The sequence below is a fragment of the Dryas octopetala genome, chromosome 5, assembly GCF_963921425.1.
Source record: "Dryas octopetala chromosome 5, drDryOcto1.1, whole genome shotgun sequence".
Classification (NCBI taxonomy): domain Eukaryota; kingdom Viridiplantae; phylum Streptophyta; class Magnoliopsida; order Rosales; family Rosaceae; genus Dryas; species Dryas octopetala.
In genome coordinates, this window is record NC_141370.1 from 19,925,663 (window position 1) to 19,952,180 (window position 26,518).

The 26,518-nt window shown below is 37.1% G+C and overlaps 5 protein-coding genes across 13 annotated transcripts; all 5 read right to left on the bottom strand.

Moving 5' to 3' along the window:
- Nucleotides 1-9: 9 nt before the first annotated feature.
- Nucleotides 10-4,007, bottom strand: LOC147285442 (3-hydroxyisobutyryl-CoA hydrolase-like protein 3, mitochondrial). 3 transcript variants are annotated; one of them, XM_086243380.1, is made up of 11 exons: nucleotides 3,614-4,007; nucleotides 3,420-3,521; nucleotides 3,117-3,194; nucleotides 2,858-2,928; nucleotides 2,061-2,195; nucleotides 1,861-1,957; nucleotides 1,538-1,667; nucleotides 1,241-1,419; nucleotides 955-1,082; nucleotides 711-812; nucleotides 10-354 (listed from the first exon to the last, which is right to left on the bottom strand). In XM_086243380.1, the coding sequence occupies exons 1-11, from the start codon at nucleotides 3,837-3,839 to the stop codon at nucleotides 253-255; spliced, it is 1,350 nt and encodes a 449-aa protein (XP_086099506.1). In that variant the 5' UTR covers nucleotides 3,840-4,007; the 3' UTR covers nucleotides 10-252. The 3 variants fall into 3 exon arrangements, with proteins under 3 accessions (XP_086099506.1, XP_086099505.1, XP_086099504.1); XM_086243379.1 differs by lacking the exon at nucleotides 3,117-3,194 and having other exon boundaries at nucleotides 2,858-2,910; nucleotides 3,614-4,006; XM_086243378.1 differs by lacking the exon at nucleotides 2,858-2,928 and having other exon boundaries at nucleotides 3,130-3,194; nucleotides 3,614-4,005.
- Nucleotides 4,008-4,439: 432 nt separating this feature from the next.
- On the bottom strand, nucleotides 4,440-6,419 carry LOC147285443 (alpha/beta-Hydrolases superfamily protein). The gene is made up of 2 exons (XM_086244294.1): nucleotides 5,912-6,419; nucleotides 4,440-5,128 (listed from the first exon to the last, which is right to left on the bottom strand). The coding sequence occupies exons 1-2, from the start codon at nucleotides 6,316-6,318 to the stop codon at nucleotides 4,666-4,668; spliced, it is 870 nt and encodes a 289-aa protein (XP_086100420.1). The 5' UTR covers nucleotides 6,319-6,419; the 3' UTR covers nucleotides 4,440-4,665.
- Nucleotides 6,420-11,018: 4,599 nt separating this feature from the next.
- HCF101 (ATP binding protein) lies at nucleotides 11,019-16,883 on the bottom strand. Of its 3 annotated transcripts, none has more exons than XM_086243143.1 (16): nucleotides 16,702-16,883; nucleotides 16,471-16,611; nucleotides 15,661-15,788; nucleotides 15,522-15,572; nucleotides 15,214-15,369; nucleotides 14,475-14,618; nucleotides 14,253-14,395; nucleotides 13,990-14,059; nucleotides 13,731-13,826; nucleotides 13,433-13,522; nucleotides 13,244-13,297; nucleotides 13,031-13,154; nucleotides 12,591-12,715; nucleotides 11,967-12,089; nucleotides 11,270-11,338; nucleotides 11,019-11,184 (listed from the first exon to the last, which is right to left on the bottom strand). In XM_086243143.1, the coding sequence occupies exons 1-16, from the start codon at nucleotides 16,769-16,771 to the stop codon at nucleotides 11,179-11,181; spliced, it is 1,590 nt and encodes a 529-aa protein (XP_086099269.1). In that variant the 5' UTR covers nucleotides 16,772-16,883; the 3' UTR covers nucleotides 11,019-11,178. The 3 variants fall into 3 exon arrangements, with proteins under 3 accessions (XP_086099269.1, XP_086099267.1, XP_086099268.1); XM_086243141.1 differs by having other exon boundaries at nucleotides 15,661-15,803; nucleotides 16,702-16,881; XM_086243142.1 differs by lacking the exon at nucleotides 11,019-11,184 and having other exon boundaries at nucleotides 11,264-11,338; nucleotides 15,661-15,803.
- A 492-nt stretch (nucleotides 16,884-17,375) lies between these two features.
- On the bottom strand, nucleotides 17,376-22,505 carry VRN5 (Fibronectin type III domain-containing protein). 4 transcript variants are annotated; one of them, XM_086243138.1, is made up of 6 exons: nucleotides 22,388-22,501; nucleotides 21,678-21,735; nucleotides 19,968-20,604; nucleotides 19,108-19,418; nucleotides 17,823-18,998; nucleotides 17,376-17,699 (listed from the first exon to the last, which is right to left on the bottom strand). In XM_086243138.1, exons 2-6 carry the CDS (start codon nucleotides 21,706-21,708, stop codon nucleotides 17,686-17,688), a joined length of 2,169 nt encoding a protein of 722 aa, XP_086099264.1. In that variant the 5' UTR covers nucleotides 21,709-21,735; nucleotides 22,388-22,501; the 3' UTR covers nucleotides 17,376-17,685. The 4 variants fall into 4 exon arrangements, with proteins under 4 accessions (XP_086099264.1, XP_086099263.1, XP_086099262.1 ...); XM_086243137.1 differs by having other exon boundaries at nucleotides 17,800-18,998; XM_086243136.1 differs by having other exon boundaries at nucleotides 17,376-18,998.
- Nucleotides 22,506-23,421: 916 nt separating this feature from the next.
- Nucleotides 23,422-26,518, bottom strand: LOC147285446 (DUF538 family protein (Protein of unknown function, DUF538)). Of its 2 annotated transcripts, XR_015122524.1 has the most exons (3): nucleotides 25,972-26,518; nucleotides 24,286-24,478; nucleotides 23,422-23,869 (listed from the first exon to the last, which is right to left on the bottom strand). XR_015122524.1 is itself a non-coding variant. In XM_086245851.1 (2 exons), the coding sequence occupies exon 1, from the start codon at nucleotides 26,443-26,445 to the stop codon at nucleotides 25,975-25,977; it is 471 nt and encodes a 156-aa protein (XP_086101977.1). In that variant the 5' UTR covers nucleotides 26,446-26,518; the 3' UTR covers nucleotides 24,194-24,478; nucleotides 25,972-25,974. The 2 variants fall into 2 exon arrangements, 1 of the variants encoding a protein (XP_086101977.1); XM_086245851.1 differs by lacking the exon at nucleotides 23,422-23,869 and having other exon boundaries at nucleotides 24,194-24,478.

The window sequence follows — 26,518 nt, forward strand, 5'->3', positions numbered from 1 at the left end:
GTCGCATCATACTTTTGACTATAATAAAGACACTGGATTAAGAAGCATAAATGATATTGTCATGGGGAAGGAGAACGCAGTACAAAAAGCATTAAAAGCACCCAAGTGAAATGGTTTTCTCCTCGGGTAGATTAAACTTATTTCCCACAGCAGTAAATACATTTCAATGACACCCAACCCGTCTAATGTTTATTGCTGAAACAAGATAGGACACATTATTCGTACACAAGACAGGGCATTTTCACATGCAAGTTACACACACAACTCCTCGACGTTTGGGCTCAATGGTTCGAAGAGAGCTTCCACTTCACTCTGATTAACATCCTCTAACCTTGACGGATTCCACTTTGGATTCTGCAAACACCAGTAATAGAGATTCATTGTAATACACGGAAAAATAAGCTGAATATATAATTTTGATGATCTAAAAACAAAAAGGATCAATTTTACAAAAATTTAAAATTAACCATTTCTACTGAGGCACTCAATCAGCATTTTAGGGTGCTTATCAAAAGAAGTTATATAATTTGAATGATTAAAATAATATCAATGTTTTGTCATTTTGGGGATTGAGAAATCATTACCAAACACTTGGCTATTGAAAATAAAATAAAAAGATAGATATTTCTAGTTTCAATGAACTAAATATTAACATTTCCACATTCTTCTGCCATTTTATAGAAAGGAAATCTTGAGCATAATTAACCAACCTGATCCTTGTCTACCAAAACTGCCCGCACACCTTCAGCAAAATCATTCCGCAAAGAGGATCTTACGGCGATGCGATATTCAGTTTTCATCACACCAGTTAGCTGGATTTGGCCAAGTACAAATGAATATGAACGTTACATTTACATAGCATGAGCTATTAGAAAACAAAAACTATCAAAAAGATGCAAGTATGCAACTATATGATGAAAGAAATGAAAGGCTAGGTAGAAAATCCAGACTCACTGAGGATAATTGATTGTCATTTTTCCCAAGTGCAGATGCAACTCTGGAGAAATAATTTTGTGTCAAGCAAAGTGAAAAAGGAGCACCCTTTCCGAGACCTTGAAGAGCCTCATTAGCCCACTCCACCACTGCAACATAAATATTGAATCAAGAGAACAATAAGGCAATACTTGACAGTGACATCCAAATCTCTCTAATGCCACAAGTATGATGCATAGTTTCATTTCATTATCAAAAATGAATTGTCACAATAACTGACTTATTTTGATGGCATTCACAAACTTACCAGTAGCATCAGAACTCTGTTGATGCCTTTTAAGTTCTTCAATTGTCTCAATAACCGACTTATTTGCACCAAATGACAAAGTTATTTGAGGTAAAAGCAACTTCAGTTGGGCTTCAGAATCAGGGTTGCTGCTGAATTTTGCCAAAGTTGCATTAATATCCTGATGTGGATCCTGGGAACTGTATCAACAATGGAGTTAATGTGAGGATGCAAATTAAATTTAAACCCTTGTGTGCATCAAAAATGTGAAAAAAGAAAAAGAAAAGAAAGAATGTAGAAAGAAGATAAAAAACATACAAGTTAGTTGACAAAAGGGCCTCCTTTAGGGAACCTAAGTTTTGAGATGGCACGAAATGTGTCCCAAGACCTACATATAGTGCATCCGATGGTGTTGAAATCCTTTTCCCAGTCAAACCAAGATAAGCACCTAGAAACATATATAACTGTTAAACAATTACAGGAAAAAGAACTGATACACAAAGCAAACAGAGAAATCTTAAAAACCATTTATTTACTTAAATCTCCTAGTTTTTCTATACTCTGTAGTCCGCCAAAGCTGAACAAGCAGCTCAATCCAGTTTAAGGAAAGAAAATACATCTAAGGATAGAAAAAAGCATACCAACAGATCCTCCTCCTGGACTCTGTGCTGCTATATGTGAAAACCCAACATCGGGGAACAAACCAATTCCATTTTCTGGCATAGCAAGAACAGTCCTCTGAAATCCATACAAGTAAGAGAATTTAAATACACAAATTTCAGAAAGCCATTGCAAGGTAATTGACAAGATTGACAATCTCTGTATGAGGATGCAATTATACCTCTGTAATGATCCGGTAGCGACCATGACCTGATAGCCCAATTCCAAAGCCCATCGTGATGCCATCCATGAAACTTACATAGGGCTTCTTGTACTCAGAGATTTTGCATATTAGAGAATACTCAGCAGTGAATACCTGACAAATATGCAACCCAATAAGGCAATATTATATTGGTAACCTGGCAGTCTTAAGAATAGAACAAATGGCAGCTCAAGTGGGAATGCCAAGCGATCCAACTAATACAAATGATACTGCCCAAGTTCAAGCAACGTCAAAACTAAATAAATAACCAGACATCGATAATGCTCAAGAAGGTCAAACATCAAAATCCAAAGAACCAAATTGTATGTATTGGAAATTAACAAACAAATAAATACATGCAGAACAGACACTCTTAGAAAGAACCAAAGCAACGCTGTAGTTTCCTCTGCTGATCACAGCATAGGCCTCAAATGGTTTATAATCTTTCTTAGCAGTGGCAGTAGATTTTTTATTTTTTATTTTAAGAACAGTTGCACTAGATTAATAAAAGTTAAGTTTACATCAAGATAGATATCATTTTAAGATAATGCATGAGTGTTGTTGTTAGGGGCTTGTATTAAGTCTTAGTCATCAATGGTTTTGCAAAGGTCAATGGTATTGATAGTTCTTACTTCTTGTAAATTCTGCCTACTATGAAAATTACAGAATCGCATACAATATGGTAGACAATGCAGTCATCTTATATTAGCTGGATTTTAGTAAGCAGTATAAGGTTATAAGTCAGATACTATTTAGTTAAAAGGACACAACTAGACCTCAATCATATCCGATAGTTGGTTTTTGGTCGTGATCTGCTTCACATCACCACCTGCAGATAAACTAAGATCTGGGTTATCAATTAGACAATGAGCCAACTTAAATGCCACCTTATATGGTACAACAAAAGGCAACATAAGAAGAACAAATGAAGGTAAACCACAAACAACATGAAATGGAACAGCACCAACGACCAAGAACAACAACCTATCATCAAGTAAGCACCTACACAAGAAACAATTCTAGTTCAAAGCAAGCGTAATGTAGAAACCTTCTGCACAAGAGGAGTGTTTTTGTCCTTTTGGATTTCAGCAACAACCCCTTTAATATCCATTCCTGCATTTACCGTGATTGGTCACTCTCAAAATCTTACCTAAGACTCAGGAAAAAAAAATAGGCCGCCAAAACAGCTAAACAGACCTTTCTAGGAAACTTATAGAGCTACATAGAATTTTTAAAAAGAAAAATTGTAGCATGCTAAAAGAATGAAAGTGCAAATTGGGCAAGAAAGAAACTACAAATTATCCAAATAGTTAAAACTCTATATCTTCTCCATGTTACCCGCACAAAAGGCTCGAGCTGAGCTGCCCTCAACCAGAACACACTTCACACTTGGGTCTGATTCCCATTCATCCAGAAAGGTTTTGTATTTTACATCCATATCTGCATTTTGAAACAAGTTTCACTCAAACATATACACAAAATTCTTTGAAAAGCTTACTGATTTATGCATTTACATATATATATAGCTATACCTAGGTTCATGGCGTTGAGAGCTTTGGGGCGATCGAGGGTGATGACAGCGACGCCGTTTGGGTGAATGCTACCCTTGACGAACGCGTCGGCGTTGGCCATGATCGCGAAGGTTCGGAGAGAGAGAGTTTGATTGGAGGCTTTGCAGAGAGAGAGCTTCGAATTTGGTTTGAAGAAGAAAGTGGACGATTTGCTGAGAATTTGGGCAGCTCCGAATAAGCTTCGCATGCTTCGCTTTAAATCTCAAGTGAGAGAGTCGGAGGAGAGTGGCACTTTCAGTGTGAGAGAGATATTTTGGCGCTTCCTGACCGGATTGCCCTTCACTTTTCAGTTAAATTACCGGAAGAGAACTGCCTCGCTGGCCACGGAGGAAAAGTTGTATTGAATATTTGATGGTGTGGGGGGCAGTGATTTGATCTTGGCATCTTGCTGTGTAGCGGGAGGGTGTTAATGGTATTTCAGGTTGTGGACCTAAATGTAAGGCCCATCATTGGGCCGCTCACTCCTAAAAGTGAAGCCCAATTCGTTGAGCTATTGTGGATTGTCCAACACCCAAATGTTTGATATCCAGCATCCAAACTTTTTTGGAGCTTTCAATTTGCCCATCTCATTTATTTTATTTTATTTTTTCATTTTAGAAAGTAAAAAATAAAAATTAAAGAGAGAGATAAAATTGGAAAGTTTGGAATTTTTTTTAGGTGTGGAGATAAAATGATAGAAGAATCCTGAGATCATGATTCTCTTTGCTTTTTGTTACCTTAGATAAATTCGTACTCATATTTTCACTCCTAATCATTGTTGTGCTAAGTTGAAATCTCTCCTTTAGGAAAACAAAAAGAAAAGACAACAATATATAATTAATTAAACACAATACTAATTGTACAGGCCAAGCATCCCCTATCTAAATCCCATGAAATGGTGAATATATAACAAGGAAAAACACACATCTAAATGGGTTTCTCTATGACCTTATAATTATTCTAGCAAGCTACTACATCCCAAAACATAAAAAGCAAAACAAAAAAGGGTACAAACTAGAAATTAATTCATTAACCTATAATTTACCCAATGATGGGTCAAGCTCAAATTCAAGGCCCAAGACGAGCCCAAGCACATGAAGGAGCTCAAGGTGTGCAGTCAATTGAGGGAAATGGCCATCGGTGTTTATAAACTCCACAGCGGGCTTTGCCTTGATTTTCTTCTGCATGTAGAATGCAACAGACTTTGGAGCAACAATGTCAGTGGTGGCGTGGATGATGGTGCATGGAGTTAAGACTTTGTCGAGAAGGTCCCGTTCGTCGCTGTAAAAGACTGTTTTGGCCACGGCCAGTGCAACTTCGGGTCTCATTCTGCGCAGGCACTTGAGGAAGTGGTCAACTGAGAGAGGGTCATTTGAGTCCACAGCAAGTGAGACAAAGTTGGCAGCCCAGTTGTGGAAGTTGGATTCTATGCTTGAGATGATTTGTTTGATGTCTGACTTGTCAAACCCTCCTTCATAGTCATCTGTGTTCATATACCTATATATGCAGCAAGAATTTGATGTCAGATGTATATAGTTGAGATAGGTAGGGTACGTAGTGTTCACTTGCGAGATAATCTGGCATATTATGTTGTTAAACTGTCAATTTGACACCATATATATAAACAAAAGTCTATGTAATTAATGTTCAAATTGATATATCAGATTGTTTGATAAGACAAAATCTATCGAGCTAGATGTAATCATAAAAATTAAAATCCGCGCTAGGTTTATAAACTTGTGAACCTAGAGCACTTGGCCAAAATTAATGCTGAATTAATTTAGTACTAACAGAGACAAGACAAAAGGAAAACAACAATCCTATAACTGATATTAATCAATGGCCACATATATATCTTATATGTATACTATGTTATCATATTGTCATGATATGAAGATTGCTACTTGAAATACAGATTTAAAAGGTACATTTACCTATCAAGTACATAAGATATATGATCATCTGCTTAGTTAAGTGAAGTGAAATTTAGCTCCCTCATCATTAAACTATGATGGCCACTTAAGTAAGCTAGCTATACACACAGATATAGATTTTAAATTGGATCCAGAAAGCACTACTGCTAATGGATCGAGCAAAAGATAATGAATATCAAATTGAACCACAAAAGTAGAAGAAAACGAAAAAGAGAATGAAAAACTCCAGCAAACTCTGCCTAAAAATATGCTTGAACAGTAAAGAGAGAGCAACAAACCAAATAAAAGACTGACTGTAAATCTATATATGTGAGTTTTGAAGTGAAAAATATATATATAGTACTACCTAGGAGAGCCTGCAATGAGTATGAGGCTCTTAAAGAGGTCAGGTCTCTTGATGGAAGCAATGCATCCAATCATGGCAGACATGGAGTGGCCAACAAAGACACAAGATTTCAAGTGAAACTCATCCAAGAGAGCAATCAAGTCATCTGCAAAAGCATCATAGGAAGAGTATTTCACAGGATCAAAGAGGTTGGGGTCCTTAACAGTCACAGCACCCGAAAAGGTCCAGTCAAAAACAAGAACACGGTAATGGTGAGCCAAGTAGGGAAGGATTTTGTCCCACACAGATTGGTCTCCTCCATACCCATGTGCTAGGACTATGCCTTCATCACTGCCAGACTTGCCAGTTGATGATGAGCCCACGATTTTGGCATTCATGGCTGATGAAAGGCTTGTTTCTAGCACCATAGTGGTTTGTTTGATGATCAAGTACCAAACAAAGAAAGAGAGATTGATGAGTTATGAGCTTGTGATCAGGGGAGCTAGAACTGATCGACTGTGTGTGGTGTTGTTTGCTGTGTTTGGTCTCCCTTTTATAGAACAAGGAATGGGTTATATACTAGTAAATTAATAAAGATAAATAGGTAGAAAGATTTTTGTCATTAATGATTGATATTGCTTTGGTGCTTATTAGAATTTTTTATTTTTGGCCAATGGTAATTTTAGTATGTGAGAAGTTGCATAGTTTTTGTGGTTGGAGAATCACCTGGTGGGTAGTTCTCTCTCTCTCTCTCTCCTTCCAATGAATAAAAAAATTTACATTTAATCCTCATCTCTCAAATATTGTTACTTGATGAAAGGAAGAAAAAAAAGGGGTTAGATATATACTAACCTATATATGCATGTGTGTATGTTAAAGGAGTCAATCTCAGCTAACCACTCTAGCTAATAGCAGAAGACTTGGTGATAATTATATATTATGAATTAGAGAAGGCTGATGAGTAGACAGTAGGAACAAGATGCAATTTATGTAAGGGCGTTGGGGTCATTTAGTGAGCTTGATGACTTTTGGTTTTTTCCTACTTAGGCTACCACCACCAGATTCAAAAGAAGAATGTGTTGAATTAATTTTTTGGACATGTACGTACTTGTTACTATTACTGGTATATATCCACCCTGTAGTCATCTTCAATAGCCACATTGACACATTGAGTAGTCATGAGGTCAATATTAATTACAAAATTTGGGATGTAGTGTATTATCAAAATATCTTGCTTATACATTCAAGACAAGATACGTATACTGTATGATAAAGGATAAAAATAGCACCATCTGTTTTTGTTTTCTGTCATGATATTGTTCTTTGTGTCCAAAATCATATGTCACGGGTTTTGGGGGTTTAGAGTTAAGCTTGGACAGAAATATCAAATATCAGTAACTTAATTAATCTTGTCATGCTAACAAGAGAGATTAAGAAGGTGGATTAATTAAGGAGCTGCTTCTGCGTGAGGTTTGTGGGGTCAATGAAGAAGGAAGCATACCACATCTCAACCCTACTGGATGGTAGTCTGGTACTGAGGTAGCCCTTTAATTTAAGAGCAGGACCTTCAGACCCAAAAGGACCCATTTGTTTTTTTATGCTGATTGTGTTGTGACATAGCTAGAGCGAGAGAAGGAGAGAGAGAGTTGAGATAAGTCCAAGGCCTACCTTTTTCTGCCATTAAAGCTGGCATACCCCACCACCACGTTCTTCCCTCCTTTTCCTTATCACAATCAGATTCCAGATTCATGCATCATTAGGACCTGTTATATTCATGTATACATGTGCTTGCTACTAATATTTTCTTGTCAAACAACATGTTATTTTTTCTGTTATTAGTGTTAATTTGATATTTATTGTTGTCCAATTCCGCGATAGCTTAAGTTTTTAGGGCACAGTGGTTGTCTAACATGCTATAAGAGCTTAAGTTGATATGGTCATGGGTTCAAATCCTCCACCCCTAATTCCTAAGGTAGTTGTCTAACAATTAATAAGATGTGATATGTTATGTTATTAGATTGTCAATTAATCTTATATACATAATTAAAAGAGTGTTCGAATTAAGAACAGTTACTATTCAAATGACAACTGCAAGTCCAAAATATAAAAGAGTGCTAGAGTTTAATAAAGTGAAAATGGTCTGCAGTTCTAGTTACATGGATGATCATAATATAGAAAAATCACTCAACAGGCATAAACCTAAGGATCAAAATAGGGGTAGTATGAAAACTCTTTCTGCTTATTAGAGATCATGCAGCTGTGGCTACAATATGAATGATGTGATTGGAGATCTAATGAGGACACTAACTAGTGGAAAAGGTTCTAGGGTGTTCATCAACCTTCTATAAAATTCAGCTTCTTGTTTCAAAAGACAGAGAGATAAAGTTAATCTTTTTGGAAGATTACATAGTGATCCTTGCAATCGATTTTGTACTCTTTTTGAACAGATTTGGAGAAGATTCCTTTGTCCAATTATAAAATAAAAAGGAACAAAACAAAAAACAAAAGGATCGAGAGGACAAAAATCTGTGATTTTTGTGACTGTGAGGAAGCTGCAGGCTGGTCTCTCTATATTATTAAATAAAAAATGTATTTTTTAGGTGAGGTTATTTAATTTTCAGTCATTTAGAATGCCTCATATGCTCTATGCAAATAAATCCAACTAGAAAATGTATATACCTGTTAAGGCTGTTATGACAAAACATTAATTGAATGCTATCTTGTCTGGATAGGAGAAATAGAATGGCCATAAGAGTTTAAGATCATCCTAAGACTTTATGATCAGGAAAAGCATGTATCTTGACCATGACCAAATATTTCATTTTGTATATTGTGCCAGGGAAGCATATATATGAATATTATTCTTCATCAGAAATTTAGGCCACAATAATATGGAAGGACCCCAGTAAAAGCAATTATTTGGAATATCTGTGGGTAGTGTCTTTCTTTCTCATGCTCCAGTCGTGTTTGTTTGAAAGGAACTTATTCGAATACTTAATTCAATTTTTTGAGGTGTTCATAATTCTGCTGTTTATATCTTTTCTATTCTCAGAAATATTCATTTGGACATATATTGCAGAAAAACAAAAATCTGTCTATTGACGTTTCTTATTGGATTTCCTTAATTTCTTGACAAATCTTCTTGCTTGGAAAAAATAAAAAATTAATAGACATTTATTACCTGAGTACCTTCATTTTGGTGTTCCCCATGCATCAAAATATAGAGGGTACCTGTTAAAAATCTCAATTAAGCTTAGGATTTCCTTTGAAGCTATTCAGGTCAGATAAAGCATAGGAGTATTTGCAAATATTTGTTAGTAATACATTCTGGTTGTCCTTTTTTGAACATCTGAGTTATGAAAAAGAAACAGAACTCAAATTAAAAATCAGAATTGTTGTGTTTGAATCAATGGCTGCACAATTTGTTTGTAGCAGGTCATGCATTACATCAGCAGTAGTACAATTTTCTCAGACTATACAAAGAAAATTAATGTGCAAGCATGTGCTTGGCCAAAAAAAAAAAAATGTGCAAGCATGTGAGGCTCTCAAGCTATCAGAAGCTATCAGCTAACAGACCCAACATTGACGAGCTCTATCTCTATATGTGTTGCTGTGTATGAATGCATGCAGGCCCCAGTTATGCCATGTGAGGTAAGGCCTCGTTTGCTAAACAGATATCCAACAAAACTATGTTCTACAGGATTTTTATTAAGACCAACACAAGGCCACGAGTAAAACATTTATCTTACCAATTAACAAGATTTTGTTGACCACACTCAGCAAGCAGTTGGGTTTGACCAAACTTGGAATCTAAGAACAAAACCAAACTTACCCTTTTTACATTGAAGCTCAATCAAATTAACTGCTATTCTTTTCCAACAACCAAACACATGTGGGTGGTGAAATATTGTGTAGCTTTGGCTTTGCTTAGCTCATCCGACCTTATTTTCACAGTTACCTATGGAGCGGTATGGTTGTTGTGAGTCTCATGAATAATAGATGACTGTCATAATGAAGTTGCAATAACATTCGACTCCAATCGATGCTTTCTTTTCTTTTGGTGGGGCAGATGTCGCTTCAAGACAGTACTTGTCTATTTGATGGTGTCAATAGAAATTTAGCGTGAAAGCAAACATTTTTGCAAATTTCTTATAAGTTGATGATTACTTGACTGATTATCGTGAAATGAGAATTGTATACACTTTTTTGTATGCAAGAAATTTTTCGTGCCATGACTTAATGTGAGACTAAGAGGTTGCTTATATTCATGTTAAAGCCAATAGATCCAGAGGCTTAATAGGTAAAAGAAAAGGGTTCCAAAAGGTAGACTGGGATGGATAGTAATATCCCTCACATGTCAAAGGCATGGTCAGATTTAAGCATATCCTGCAAGAACTCCTTTATTGCGGTTGCCATTTAAAGCCAAAAGTTCCAACTCATTCAAAGGAAGAGTATTGACTGTTAGAAAGGGCCAAAAAGTTAGTTTGAAAATTAAAAGCTAGTAAAGGCTGAAAAGGGAAGAAGAAGAAAAGTAGAATAGTCAATGCTGGAGCCTGGAGAGAACTAAATGCAAAAAGGCCCCAATGAGAACAGTTGAAGAAGACATTTATAGTTCCCTGTGGCATTGAAACACAGTTTCAGGAAAATATCTTTGAGCAGATATGCTCATTAATTGGACGGTTCCTAATTTTGATTAATACAATAATACTGCAGTAACCAGCAGACCTTTTAGTACTTATATCTGCTCCTCTTGTTTACGAGTTTTCACTTGCCTTTGCATTAATATCTCTGTTTCTGATGAGTGTTTTCAAAGTGGTCCATTTTGACATGTGAAAGGCTTTGGAGGTTGCCTTCTCAATTTTCTTGAAGCAGATAAAAGGGTCATAAATACAAATTTCAGAGTCCTAGCACGTTCCTGAAATAATAAATATAACTTGATAGTCAAAGATCCATTACAATTTGATAAGAATTATATATACCAGATAATTTGAATAAGTGAAGTACAAACAATGACTTCCTAACTTTTAGTGGTATGCACCCTATCTTTAAGGGTGAGGGAGTTCAAGATCCTAAGTTCGAGTTTGAACAAGCCCAAAGAGGGGTGAGATTTTGAATGATAAAGGCTAAGTGCACCAAATGTAGTAATATTTTTATTATTGGAATGGTCTTATACAAATATGCCCCAAATCCAGGAGCATCAGAACTCCAGTCCAATTTTTACAGAGCAACTAACTGTGTGTAGAGAGGGATCTGACACCCTATTATCCATTAATATTCACTTGAAGCTATCATACCTGTATGAGGGGAGAAAAGAACAACATTAGTTTATTACCATTAAGGCTGGTGCAGTAAAAAAATATAGAAAGCATATTATCATGCCTGGGAAGGAATTGGCTCAGGAACATCAAGTAACCGCTCCATTGTCTGCAGCTGATCATAGGGTGCAATCTGCAGCATAATATAGAAATTCATATATTGAGCAGAAAGAATAAATTTTGATAGAAAAGAAAAATGTATGCTAGATTGTGTAACTAAGCCACTTTAATTTGAATTTAGTCCCAACAGAAGCCAGATTGCATAGATAGATTGGTAGGCCATGCATGAACATGAATCACCTTTCTAAGTATAACAGGAGATCACTCTTAACATTCAAAGAAAAGAAGACAATAGAAAAACACAGTTAACCAAATGGATACTTTGTGGACTGTATTTATGCATGTACGTATTGTATGTATACACCTGAATCTTTTATCTAGGTTAATATTGACTGATGCCTCGTGCTGACGGCTAAACCAAACACAAAAGGACTATTCCCAAATCAGCCAATTCAACTGTTGAATAAATCCTACTTTCATAAATTCGGCATGCTTTGCATTTCAGTCAAAAGGAGTTAGGTTATCATGATTCTCATGAAGTTGACACCCATCCTTGCATAATGGTGGTCCTTTTCAAAAACTTTGCATAGTATGCCAGCAATAAAATCATCCACAAAACAATTTTCTTCCAATAATCCTTATGTGATTAGTTCTTTTTCTTGCAAAGATATATGATTAGTTCAAAATAGATACGTTTTTACCTGACTAAATCCGTCTGGCCAAGTTATTGACACGGCATAATTTCCCATGGGCCGAATTTCTTCGGGTTCAATATCTTCTGGAACATCAGTATACTGCAGTTTTTGCTCCCCTGTCCACTCATCCTGATTATGCACAAAATTAGCCACTCAAAAGTCAAAGGACAAGAGATTAAGTCAGACATGTAGATTACTCAGGAACTTATGAGTTATGACAACAATAACAGAAGTCAACAACAATGGAGGATTTAATGCCTTTTTTTTTTTCTTCCTTGAAAGTAACATTTTGTTTACTCTGAACCTTTACCATTCAAAAGGTCCACCACAGAATTTGGTTACTTCTACTAACTCCCCCCACCAATTAGTGTCTCTTCAAAGCCTTACGTCACATGCATTTCAACTTCCACCTCTAGATTAATCCATTGACTTTATTAATGCTACAGGTAAGAGTTTGACAGCCCAATTATTACTTCTTTCTGCTTTAGAACATAGTTATGGAATCCTGATATCATACTGAAGGGTCAATGTCATATATCCAAACATAATCTGCATAATATCTTGCGCAATAATGTGCTACTTTGGAAATGAACTGTACACTTGATGCTTCCAAAATAAATCTCCTCATACCACACTTTGGGCAGAGCGGTCATTCCGTCTCACAGTTGCAGGATGGAGAAGAAATTCTTCATCTGAATCTGGTACCTTCACTCTTATTGCCTTGAAAGATTTATCATAGGTCACGGCTGTGGACACTAGAATGAAAAAGATAATATTTCATCAGCTCAGAAAAAACATAATAGTCTAATCAATTGCCTATTTAGGTAAAAGAAGTTTCACGAGAATGGTCCAATACCAAATGATAAAGCACACAGTATATCTTAGCCAACAGACTGAGAAAAGGAAAAACAAACTCAACAATATGTTCCAACAGTGAGCAAATTGCAAGCTTTTAAACTTTGGCAAAATACAAAATTCTCAATACTACATTTTGATTTCAAAGTTTTGACGGAATAAATTCCGAGGTTCTGATGAACTCTTTTAAGTTGAGCAGGTCTAAGATAGGTTACCTTGTTGGCGAATCTTAGCACACTGTCGTACAACACAAATACCGAGGTCCTGAAATGTCTTAGAAACTTCACCTAGAGGATCAGCTACTACTTCAGGCATTCCACTATCTCCAGAAGCAGATAGCTGCCAGGTAAATGTAATCAAAGCGTATTAGATTTCTTTTTGAGAAGTAAGTCGAGTTTTAAGCTCAGCAGTGAAAACATAGGACTTACAGTTGGTCTAATGGGAAGATCAAACAGATTTGGGATACCAAACTGCTCTACAACCTGCAAACATGTGGATCAAACTATTTCAAATACATATGCTTGCACATAAAATTGTGCTGGTAGTGCATGAATTGCCAACACTAAGATTAGATATTCTATAAAGAAAGAAAGCAAATTCTTGAATAATGTGCTTGCCTGAGAGCCTGAGCCTCTACCAAATGGGTAATAACGTTTTCCATCAGCATCAAAATGGCTCATATTCTCGACTACAGCAACACATGGCACCTAAATGGTTGAAAATGACAAGAAGCATGTGTTAGATAAGAAGCTGTAAAAGAATTTTGGCATAGACATCACTATATAAACTAGCCACTACTTGTTAGTTGTTAAAAAATATTCAGTCATTTTTTAACATGTTAAAATACCATTGGGTACATGGCATTGGCAAGATATTTTGTTATGGAATGGATGATTGTGTGGCAGAAATACACACCTTAAGCTTTGAAAACATGCGAACTCCTTTTGCAACATCAATAAATGCTAGCTTTTGAGGGGTGGTAACAATGACAGCAGCGGTTAATGGAACTACCTGAAATCCATCTTGTCCAAATCAAAACGCAGAAATCTTGCGTTGGAAAAAACTTGGGCAGAATACCCACGTAAACATACTTCATAAGATACCAAATATAAAATAATAGTAAACCAGACAAATACCAAGGAATTTGATTGACTGGAAAAAAAAAAAAAAGGACCTGGCACAAAGTAAGCTGAATATCACCAGTTCCAGGGGGCATGTCAACAACAAGGTAATCCAGCTCTCCCCTACATAGTGAAGTAATCAGTATTAGACACTGATATGACCATAACCATATTTTATCAGTGATGGCCATATCAAATGCATTTAAACGTGTGAGGGGCCTTTCTGAAAATATGCAGAACTTTGCAGTAATTAGCTCATGAAATGAGGATAATGATCAAATGAGTTTGGATAATTTATTTTGGAAGCGTGCCATACCACTCTGTTGTAGTTAAAAGTTGGTTGATGACCCCAGAAACCATTGGGCCTCGCATTATTGCACGACCTTGTCCAGCAAATCCAAAAGACACCAATTTCACTCCCAAGTATTCAGTAGGAATAATGGTTTTCTTCTCTGGGTTCTAAAGGAAGGTTTTTACAGTCAGAATTGCAGCACTTTACATATTGCAAGAAAAATTCTATTAAAAGTTATGGTGTTACCATTACTAGTATTCGGTTCTCAGGGGAGACCATTGTTGGTAAACTTGGACCATAGACATCAGCATCAAATATACCAACTCTAGCACCCATACCAGCCAAAGTGTATGCCAAGTTTACTGCTACAGTTGATTTTCCCACGCCTCCCTGCACATATATCACCAACAGCAGCAATGATACAGAATTAGCAGTCTACACTAGTTAGCTAATGTTTTCTGTAAAGTAGGAATTGGGTCAAAACACCTAAGGTGCAAACTAAGTGCCACCGCAATAACAAAAAAAGTTGCTGTTGCGTTTTCATATAAGCTTTTAATATATTTGCTACTATACACTTTAATATATATGTTACAAATATAGTTTTCCCTTCAAGGAGAAAAACCTAAGAATCATGAGTTGCTTATCACTTTTTTTTTTTGGCCGGGATGAGTTGCTTATCACTTGGAAGTCTAGCAAAATGGTAACTTCATTGAGGTATTTATTTTCTCCATTAGTCAACATTCATGAGGATTCCACAGTTTTTACCAATTCACTCAGAAAGAGTAATTTTTTTTCAAATGTAATGCAACAAACAACTGGAATTCAAGTTAAAATATATGGCACCTTCAAAAGTGTCACAAACAATAATCAAACTCTGAACAATTGAACTGAACCATGAAGAGCTAATATGTCGGGTGCAGGAGGTCCGGAGCTCAAAATCCACATACCAGCTAAGGAAAAGAACTAAAAGGGCATGGAAACCTACCTTGCAACTAGAAACTGCCACAATATTTGAAATTGTCTGTAACCCTGCTGGAAGTTCCCCAGCATAAATGGGTTTTGCTGGCTGTGCTGACATAGTGACATTGACATTCTTGACCCAAGGAAGTGTGTTCACCACTTCATTTGCCTTTTGTTCAAACTGAAATGCAAAGGAGAAGGAAAAAATCAAAGAAATAAAAATGAGAGGCGCTCACATATATCCATTACAAAGCAATTTAAGTGCACTTATAAATCAAAAGTCTACCATATCAAACATATGTGAGTTCTTAATAAAATGATTGTGTCAATTACCATGTCCTTTATTGGACATGCTGGTGTAGTGAGCTCTAACCGAAATGAAACCTGAGATGAAAAGTCAATATATTCTGGTAAGGACATTGTGCTTTATATGTCTGTCATAGAAAAATTTCACATACACGCTCTAAATGACCTCTCCCAAAGCCTCATTGATGTTCAGATCTTTCACAAATCCACATGAGACAATGTCTGTCCCAAAGTCTGGATCAATGATTTGAGACAATGCTTTCAGTACATCACTCTCAACTTTCCCATTTGATACTGCAGAAGCACCAGCTACATTTGACCAAAAAGAATAGGATAACTAAAAAAAACTAGAAAACAATATCATCAGACGAATCTATTGCAACTTTTAAAAAAAAAAATCACAAAATATGCAATATAAACAAAACTTTAGAAGGATAAGTATATCCATACCCAATTACCCATAGACTCAAAGAGGAGAGAAAACAAAAGATATTATTGCAGTGTTGTTAATTTCATTGCATTTTTTCTAAATTATTTTTGGAGGATATCAGGATTCAGAACATGGGATAGTAATTCATTGACCAAATAATTGGATCATTTGAGTCCACTTCCCCCTATCTGATCTTATATAAAATTCCTAACACTTCCAATCTTGAATATTGATGCATACATTTTTAAACAATATGAATGATAATAGATAATGTATTTGTGATTTACTTTTCTTAATTTTTATGGCTTTCGCTATATGTAACTCTAAACAGCTCTTAAACTGAAATAGGGCACCCTTTAAATGAAGACTAGCACATGCGAATTCATTTAAAACAACCAAAATGCCCTCCAAGACAGAAAAAAAAGGGTTCTTTCATATGCCAATCCACCGTAATAAAGAGAGTAGTGCATTACCGGAAAATGGGGGTTTAGTCAAGAAGCAGTTATGAGCTGCTGGGTTTGCTCAAAGAAGGCAGCAAAACTTTACCTTCCAAAGAAGCAGCTTTAGTCGTGAAGGAGCTCAAGACAGAGCCTCTACGTGATACCCATCTGGACCTCTCAAGTCTCTGTTGCTGAAGAGAACAACATATAGCTGACGATAGATGAGGTTTCTCATATGAAGGTAGTCCTACAACAAGAACCAAAGCAGAGAAAATTCAGTGCTTGAGCTTAAAACGAGTGTTGAACTGAAACATGAGCCATATATATATGAAATCACCTGCTTGTGAATGTGTTTTGACGCTTTGAAAGGAGAGAAGAAGTGAAGAAGGAACATGAAGAAGTTGCATGATGCTTCTCAAAGAGAGAGATGGAATGAATGGGAGGTGGAAGAGAAGCAGGAAGTGCTGAGTGGCCTCTGTGAACTGTGAACCTCATGTTTCGTTTTTCTTCATCATGCGACGTCTGTAATGTAATCTCATTCAGATTCTCAGAATCCAATCCGCTTAGCCCAAACGACGACGTGTCGTCTCGAGCGCAGACTTGGGAGTTGAAACTTGAAACCGTTATGACCAACCGGAAGCATGAAAACTCAAGTCATCCCTACTACAAACGACATGTCGTCCATGAACTGTGGCAATTTTTTACAATTATCCATAATTCTTATCTATCCCATATTTTTCTCCTTGGGTAATAATTTACGTACCCACCCCATCGCTTCATATTAAAATGTCGCCTTGTTCTGAGAGTTGAGCACCAACTTCATTTAATAAAAAAAAAAAAAAACTGTCATCATTCAGTGGGTGAAGGATAAGCAAACCCATACAAGCCATACCTATTTCTATCTTGCCCATTCTCAGCAGCATGCATCGAAAGCAAAATTTGAATCAAAATTTCTATCTTGCCCATAAACTTCCAAAAACCTCATCATGGAATCAAATTTTGAAGACAGATTAAAAGGAAACGAGAAATGACCGCTACGAAAATGTAAAGACATGTAAGTCCATGATGAATTCAGGTACCCTTCTTTGAATTTAAGAAGGCAATAACAGTGATTAAAAATATATTCTCCAATGATTAAATTCTACAGCTTCAAATGTAAACTAGGATAACTTCGGGAATGACAAATGCGTCCTACATCCAGAAACCTTGCATCCAACGGCATCCATCCCACGACAAATCAGAGTCTTCTCAATCAGTGACCGAAATCTTTTAGCCGCACAAATCTTGTCCGTGATATAAATAAAATCACTTGTGACAACGACTAAGAAAAAATGCCTGTACAAAGACGTCAAAATTAATCAGAGGCTATTTATCCCAGGAGAAATATAAATGCAAAATGAAGCATATAGTAATTATTCATATCAGAATGCCTCGCCCTTATTTAATGCCACAGCTTACTACAGAATCCGTTCCGTGGCCTCTTGCTGGATATAATATCTGAAAAGGAGTCAACTAACTGTCCTGCCAAGCTACTTGGATCATCAATCATTGTTTGAATAAAGGTGTTGACCACCCTACGCTCCTGCTCAGTTGATCTCAAACTAAACCATGTTAGCAATTTCAACCTGAATTCCTGTGTAATGTGACCCTCGCATTCCAGCCACCGGATTATTTTCACACAGTATTCAAAGTTCTCATCCAAGCAACAAGAACCATTAGAATTATTCGATGGTGGCCCATTTATCAGTGTGCTGTCACAATCATGTGTCTCTTCATTTGTGTTTGCTTTCCTCTTCCCGCAAAATTCTGCCTGGGAATCAACAGCTGAGACATCTCCCATAAGCCCATGAGTCCAGGTCTGCGAATCACCACTACCATGTGATCTAGCTAAACCATTCTTCACTATGTCATGAGAAGCAGCATCATCATCTGCCTCAACAACCAGTGGCAAAGTGCATCCATTATCTTCATCTCTGTAGGACTCATATGGTGGGGTTAGCTCTTCATTCAGATCGGGTACTGAAACAACATTTAAGTCAAGCCCACGTGATACGGAAGGCAACCTTTCTTGTGGAGTTTCAGTTTTTATCACCTTGTTTACTTCACAGCATTTTTCTACATTGGCACTACAAAACCCCTCAAAGCAGCCTTGCTCTTGAGCCCAAGCCAGACGGAGTATCTTTCCAAGATCCCGAACCTTAAATTCCGAAGAAGGACCAACTGCTGTTGTAGTTTTAGTCTCCATCTCGGCACTAGAATTTGCTTCAATGATGGGATTCTCTTTCTTATGATTTCTGGAGACCAGTGAGTTCGGGATTTTGTGAATTATCTCGACACTCTTGGTGAAACACTTTGCCTCGGAGTGACCCAAGTCACCAGCCTCCGTATAAGATATTATCCTAAATGTATACTCTGTGCAAGGCTGCAGATTGGATATCAAAATCCTTCTCTGAGTTCTTGGAAAGATACAACTAGGCTCTTTTGTGTGTGATTCTTCTCTACTCTTGTAATACCAGAGCTTGTAGCCCTTAATATCATCAGATGACACATTAGACAATTCAATCAGTATAATCACAACAGAGGAAGATGCTACTTCTTCAAAAAGAAACTTGCAAGCAGCGGGAAGTGAACCCTCTGCAAGGGGGGGAAGAAACAGAAGTAATCATTCAAGTTTTCCATGCATGGACCAAGAGAAAGTAAGAGGAGAAAACTAGAAAAGAGACCAAGTGGTACAGTTTCTTACCTCTGCAATTTGGATCCACATTAGAAACATTGGCCAGCCATTCATCTGCTTTCTCAATTGCAAGAGAGCAGAGTTTCTGCACATCACCTGCAATAGATAGTCTGCTGACAATTCCACGTGCCATCTTTGCAGAAACTCCATTCACTGGACCCACTTCTGTCTCTAGTTTAGACTTCGCTTCTTTCACAATGTCATGTAATTCTTTAAATCTTGAAGTCCCGTCCAGGAGCCTGTAACTCAAGTATATCCTATAACAAAGAACATCAACACGGCGAGCATCCTTTGCTGCAACTAGCTGCTTCTTCCAACTTCTGCCAGTATTAATCAAAACACATCAGTCACATCAGCAAAAGGGCAAACAAACAGATTTACATGCAATAATTGCTTGCTTTCTCTTGTTATTTTTAGGCTCCATCTAGGAATAGAAACAGAGAAAGCTCCTTGTTCACTTGGTACTAGACTTACTAAAACCCAATTTATCTTTCCTTTAAAGAAAACAAGTTCATCCCAGTAAAATCATTTCCCAGCCAAGAAAACACATTAAAAGAGTTGGGCATGTATAACAATATCTATGTTTATGCAAAGGCGTCTCTTTACAGAGGGGAAGGAAATTTTTTTCTTTTTAAGAAGAACTATTACCCAAAGTTCTTGAGAAAGAGAATTTATGCAGACTAGCAAACATAAGGAACATAACCTAAAAACGGATACTAGATAGGGAAAAAGATTTTTTTAGCCTCACAAAAGAACATTTAATGCTTCAAACTAATTTGTTGGGCTGGGAGGAGAGGACAGAGGATAGCCTGTCAAAGTGAGCACTACTGTTTCAATCTAAATTCACATTATGCAACAGAATAACTTACCCAAGTATCCCAGAAACTTTACCACAAGAAGCACAACAATAACTACCATCTAGCTGCATCAATTGCCCAAGATCAACAACTCCCACCTTATCACGTTGAAGGGCACACTCAATGTGACAAGATAACCCACAGGAATCTCCCTCACCAGATTCAGATGTGCATACTAACCAAAGACTAGGGTCCTTGTTGTCATCAAACAAATGACAGATACAGCAAGAACATCTCTTGCAAAATGTGTTGTCTATGGATAGAACAGCTCTACAAGCAGAATTTTTACATATCCATGAGTTCGAACATCCAAAATCTAGAGACTGCTCAGAAGCTGGTGAGAGTCGTATGGGATTATCCCCCTTTCTGGGCTGCTTTTTAGGAGGATGATTATTCGGACAAGAAGAAGGTTTCTTCGACTCCTGCTTCTTATTTGCCTTGTTAGTAGTCTTCAAAAGTTCGGTCATTTTGTTTTTTGATGAAATTAAGTTTTTCTTGTCCTTGTCAAAACATGTTCGAAGAAGTTCCTTCTTGGGACCCGATTTCAGAAACTCTTGAAGGAGTTCTGGACTTCTTGAAGCATCATCTGAATGCCCATTCTTCTCGGGAGTGCTTTGCACACTGGAAGAGAGGCTTTGAACGCCAGATACTGGAAAGAGGAAAAGATAATGACAAAAAGAATATGAAGTGTAGGAACAGATTTTAAAGCAACATTGTTCTACATGACTACAATTCAATAATTAGAAAGGGAAAAAAATGAAGAATGCTTGTAAGAAACTTTGATGCATTTATAACAAGAGATACAAAAGATGCTATCCAGATTCAGTGGTGAGGTAACTGTCAACAAGGCATGTAATAACCCAATAAAATTCTGCTGTATCCCTTCAACGCCTAAAACTTTCATTTACAAATAAAACAGTAAATTAAACTCTGAAGCTTGAATGAAATTATAATGATGCAACATATATGATTTAGAATCCATAATATCGTGCAAAGAACCAGATCATCGTGAAGCCCAGTAAAGTTGTACAGAAGACAACTTTTCAGAAGAAACATTACTTCTTCTCAGTTGAAGGAGTATAATACCTCAGAAATAGCAGATCTTTCGTTACCATGAAAAGGAAAAGGGATAGTAAAACAAAATTCTATGGAGTGGGGTGCGATAGAGGCTAATGGAAGAGCAGCGAAGTCGAGGTATTTATGGCTGTTAGGGTTTGTAGAAAACCTATTAAATTTATACTCTTTAAAACTAAAATATCAATTCGACCATGTCCCACCTGGATCACACCAACAATATTCCAAATTCTAATTGGTCTTCTATGATTGAAATAAGTGTAACCCAATTACCAATACCTCATAATTAACAATGGTAAGTTCAAAGACCAGTGTTTGACAAGAAGACAGTGAGATTACCTCACTATTTTGTATGGGGATATTCCTTCTATCATCTAATTCTATGATCAAAATCCCAATGAATCAAAAGTTTTAGGTAAGAGAAACACATCTTCCATATACAGTCGATCCAACTTAAGAAATTCTTAAAATTACCCATTTCATACTTGCTGTTAACCATCCTTTCCTGATTCGGAAGTCATTAAATTTTCAGCTCCACTGAGCAACAGACACAACCCCAGATCCCCCCCTATTTACTCATATTAATTGATCAATAATTTCACTGTCCTCCACATACAGTAGTAGCACATGAGCAAACAAAGTTCATACCTTTAGCAAGAAATTTATCTTCTAAATCCATAGTATGCAAGAGTTAAAGCAGACCTCCCTACAACAATTAATTGGTATGAAACATTAGGGAGAACATAGACATAATAATTGAAGGAGCATTACTAGTTCTTCAGTTGGCAAAATGTAGCTCATAAATTCAGCTAAATGAGCTAAGAACCACGACAAATAATAACGTAAAGCTAAAATTTGAAAGAAATTTTCCTGAACAATTTTAAAATCAAAACACAAAAAATAATTTCCATACTAAAAGAAAGCTACTTTTGCTTTCTACAAAAGCCAGTTAGTTCCCATGCAACTAGAAAATATGCTTATTCAATAATTTACTAAAGTTTTTAAAAATATATAAAATATAAAATATATAAAAATTCATGTAACAAGCTAAGCACATTTAGAGGCGCATATAGCGTCCTTAGCAATCTTTGGCACACACATTGTGTAAATTAACCGCAAATAAATCTAAAGCGTTTATATAAAACGGAAAAATTTGAGTATGAGGATTCGAATAGACAAAAGGGAAATAAATTTGAGAAATTTTATAGTAAACGAAAATGGAGTTCGATAAAACGAAAAGCAGCTGAGAAGGAAACGCAGAAAACGAAAGTGAAAACGGATCTGCGCTTAGAAAGAGTTTGAAAATCGGAAAATTATACGAAAAAAAGAAAGGAAGAAGGAAAACGAGAGAGACGCACCTGCGAAGAATGGGGACGAACCCTAGGTTTCGGTGCTCCGAAGCCGAAGAATTTGCTCTCGCAGAGCAAGAATCAGACGGAGAGAGAAAGGGAGAGAGGCTTCGTTGTTTTGTTAGTTGGTTTGTGAGAGAGAAGCTTGTACGAGTTGTTCACGTTTGGAGAAGAGCGCTGGAGGGGAAACTCACGCGCGGACGAAGCGCGTGAGGGATGCGGGACCAGTTCGAGTGCGGGGTTGGTTCTGCCGCGCAGAAAAAGTACAAGATGCACTGCTTTGCGATGTGATTAGTCGGTGTGTTTGTATGTGCTTTAAAGGCGCGTGAGAGTTAATTATCCATGTTTATTTGATTTTCCTAAATTTTTTTATTATTTTGGATACGCTGGAAATAAATGTGTATTTTGAGTCCATGTCATTCAGCATTAGACTACGCGTATTTGATCCGTGATGATCGAATCTGGACCGTCAGATCAAATTCTCGTGGGAACTCAATTTGCTTGGAGCCTTTGACTGGGGATCCGGTCCCTAAATTGATCCACGACTTTATTAAGAATCAATCATGATTAAGGAAATTAATTAAGTCAAGGGTCATGGTTTAGTACCAAAATCAGAGGGTTTAACACGTGTCCAAAGAATCTTCAAAGTTAGGGAAAGAAATGGTCAGCCAAAGATACACGTCAAACATAGTTTGGTACTTTTTATGACTCATTCGGACTTTTTAATCTTGGTGCTTTTGTGAGTGTACACAGCAACTGCTGCACAACCGTCCTTGTAGCTTCATTGGTGGGTAATTGAGATGACAAGTCTTTCTTTAATTGAGGTCAGGGTCATGGGGCTGGTGGTGGTACAAAAATGGACAAGGATTTCATAAGCCTCCCATCTCTCTCTGTCTATCTCCTTTTGTAGTTTGTTCATGGCATGTTCCCATCTTTAGAAGTTACGAAATTTAGTGTATTAGACAAGAATTTGGACTTTTTTAATGCTCTCCATTGTTGGGATTTCAAGAAAATGTGGCAAAAGAAAAGGAAAACAATGAAAATGTTAAGGGAAAATGTCAACTTGCGTGTGCATTGCCATTTGCATATGGTGGACATTATCCAATATCCAATGGCATGGCTCACAAAGCAATGGCATGAAAAGACAAGCCATTATTATTAACACGGCAACATACATGGCATAATTGCATATTCACTTGTATCAGCAAGCACGCAAGCATCTGCACAATAAACGCCGGCTAACCTGCTACCAAGCCTACCATTCTACCAACACCAAGAGACATTTACTTGCAGTAGGGACCGAATTGAATTGAATTGAATTGGCCTTGGAATGGCCCAGAGGTCATTTTCTCGGCCTTTAGAAACCCCAAGTGATCCCTGACGTCTCCGAAAGAAAATGTTACATAATCCATGTAAAGGCTGCCCAGTATTCATTTCTCCAACCACCTTAAATCCCAAAAACAAATAGGTGCTTTGCTTCTGCTACAATGGCTGCATGTGGTTGAAACATATCAAAAATAATGAAAGTTTGTAACTATTGTGTGTCAGACAAGGACAATTGCCTTTAGTGAAGAGTATGAATGCATTATGCATGTAATAAACCAAACCAAAAGGAGGAGCTATTTATGGGTATCAACTACCCAACTTTAATATAATGTGACCTAAGATCTTCCCCACTCAATCAATTTGGGCTGCTTCATCATTTTCAAGGTACATGATTAAGTCCAAGCAAAAAATACATATGCATACCAAGTTCTAAAGAAAAATAATAATCGTTACATAATTATATAAGAACCAAACGCAAACCTCCACCCATAAGGCAAGAAACAAATAATTAGACAGTCAAATTAATGTCATAACAAATAAATGAATATTTCAAACGGCTTCAATATAAAATAACTAATTACCATCTTACAATTCTTAATCGCCAGAAAGTAAGAACACTGCAGGCGTGGCATATATACATAACTAGATAGAAGGATCACGGTTATTGCCCTTAGTTCGGATCATGCAAATGTCTTGTACCTAATTTGATTTGCTTAAGTAGCATCAGTGCTGGAGTGGACAACTGGACATCACCCCACCAGAGACCCTGCAATTCTGCAAAGTGGGAATAACAACCAATAAAAAGTTTGAAATTAATTTATTTAAAAATGTGAAACATGCTAAAGTGAGTATTTGCGTTCACCATTTATGAAGTCAACTAGTTAATTATTCCACAAAGTTGAGAATCAATTTTAAGGATTTGATCCAATATATGGAGACAAACAGCTTAATAGTTAAAAGCAAATCATTAGAATCAGAATCAGTATAAAGAAGCTAGCTTTTTAAGGCAAAGCAAACCAAACAAATTGGTGCACAATATCTCATATATGTCCAATCAAAAGATCTCCAGCAATTAGCATTTTGGTACAAATCTTCTTTTATACGGGTTCTTAGTTCAAACATAAACAGGAACTGACTTACACCTCACAAGGCCAAGCAAAGATTCCAAAGATCAGCATGATGTTCACTGTTCATATGAATCTGACTTCCAGGTCTACTAATATGACAAGAAAGGTTGCCTAGCCTATAACAACAAGGCAGCATGCATATTCGCAGTTTGCATTCAGCTACAACCGTCCAACCAACCAGAATCTCGGCCCCACAGTTACGAAAATTTGCAAACAACCCTTCAAACCTTTTGTACAAGACCAGACCAAAAGTACAACCAACCAGAGAGAAGAACATAAGCTGTCCCTACAAATGACCTTGATGTTCATCTTTGCAACAGTAAATGATAGATCTAGTACATTATTCTTGTTGCTACTATTTTTTTATCTAAAAATAATTTTCTTCCCCTTGTAAGTAGCCACATATTTATGTTCATTGCTTGTGTTGGTCATGAAATTCACGGGCATACTTGTTCGTAAGGTCCTTAAAGCTTAAACCAAGGTATTTCCTCTAACCATTTGCACATCCATGACAGCAATAGTTTTTCCAAACTCACCAGAAAGCTAAATCCAAATAAACTCAAATGACCATAGATTGAGAGCTAATGACTTCACATCCAATTCTTTCAACAGAAAGCAAAGTGCTCAAATACTATAATCCCACTAATTGCAAAATCTGAAAAGTATCTCCACTTTCTCCTCCTAAGCATATTCAACATAATTTTCAGTGTTCTAACACTGATAACCAAACAAATTGATTGCTCTAGGGTTTAAAAATCACCAACATTAGATACCAGCCTAACCAAGCATTAAAACTCATAGCAAAAACTTTCAAAAAGTGCGGCCCTCAAGCATTGCCACAAGTTCTGCGGCTTTTAGCACTTTATTAGTTTGACAATTTGGGTGCAAATTGTCCGAATTTTTCAGAAGAATCCGATATTGGATTTGATTCAGCAACTATTCGAGCTAAAGAGGATCCTAATAAAGAAATAGCATAAATTCGATTCCTTTAGTTTAAAGCAAGTAAAAAAGAACTTAAATTCATGGACAATCTGAAACATTGCTTTCAAGCTTTAACAACCACAAAACAAAAGCATTCCAGCTGACACCTCAATCGCAATCCACGCATATAAAAATCAAAACCCTAACTGCCATTCAAACCTGTTAAGAAGCGGAATGGCGACCCTCGCAAGCAGGGCTCTCATCGAAGTTCTTGGAGGGGTACTTGGCGGTGACCATGCCGACCTCGAACACCAAGTTGTCGCCGCTAGACCTAATCCCAGTAATCGACCACCACTTGAAGAAGGCTCGGACGCTGATACCATTGATCTCGGCGATCCGACCCTGCACGATTTTGCCGGTGACTTTCTTCGAGTAGGTGGCCAAGTAGTTATCGGGAGGGAGCGTAATCTTGCAATCGCCGCCGAGGTCGACGGCAAAGTCACCGGAGGTCCGGTTCAGCGTGTAGTTCTTGATTGAGGAAGGTAGAAGCCCAATTGGGAAGCCGTAGTTGGTCAGCTCGGTGTGGGCTAAAGATGGGCTTGGGTTCGGGTTTGGGGTTTTGGGGTCCGCGTTTTGGGAGGAGAGGGGAAGGAGGAGGAGGAGGAGAGAAAAGAAAGAGAGATATTTCGTCATGGTGTTTTTTTCTCACTTCTTTTCTAAATTTTGGGAACGTTTGAGAACTGAGAAGTTCGCTTCGTTTTTATCT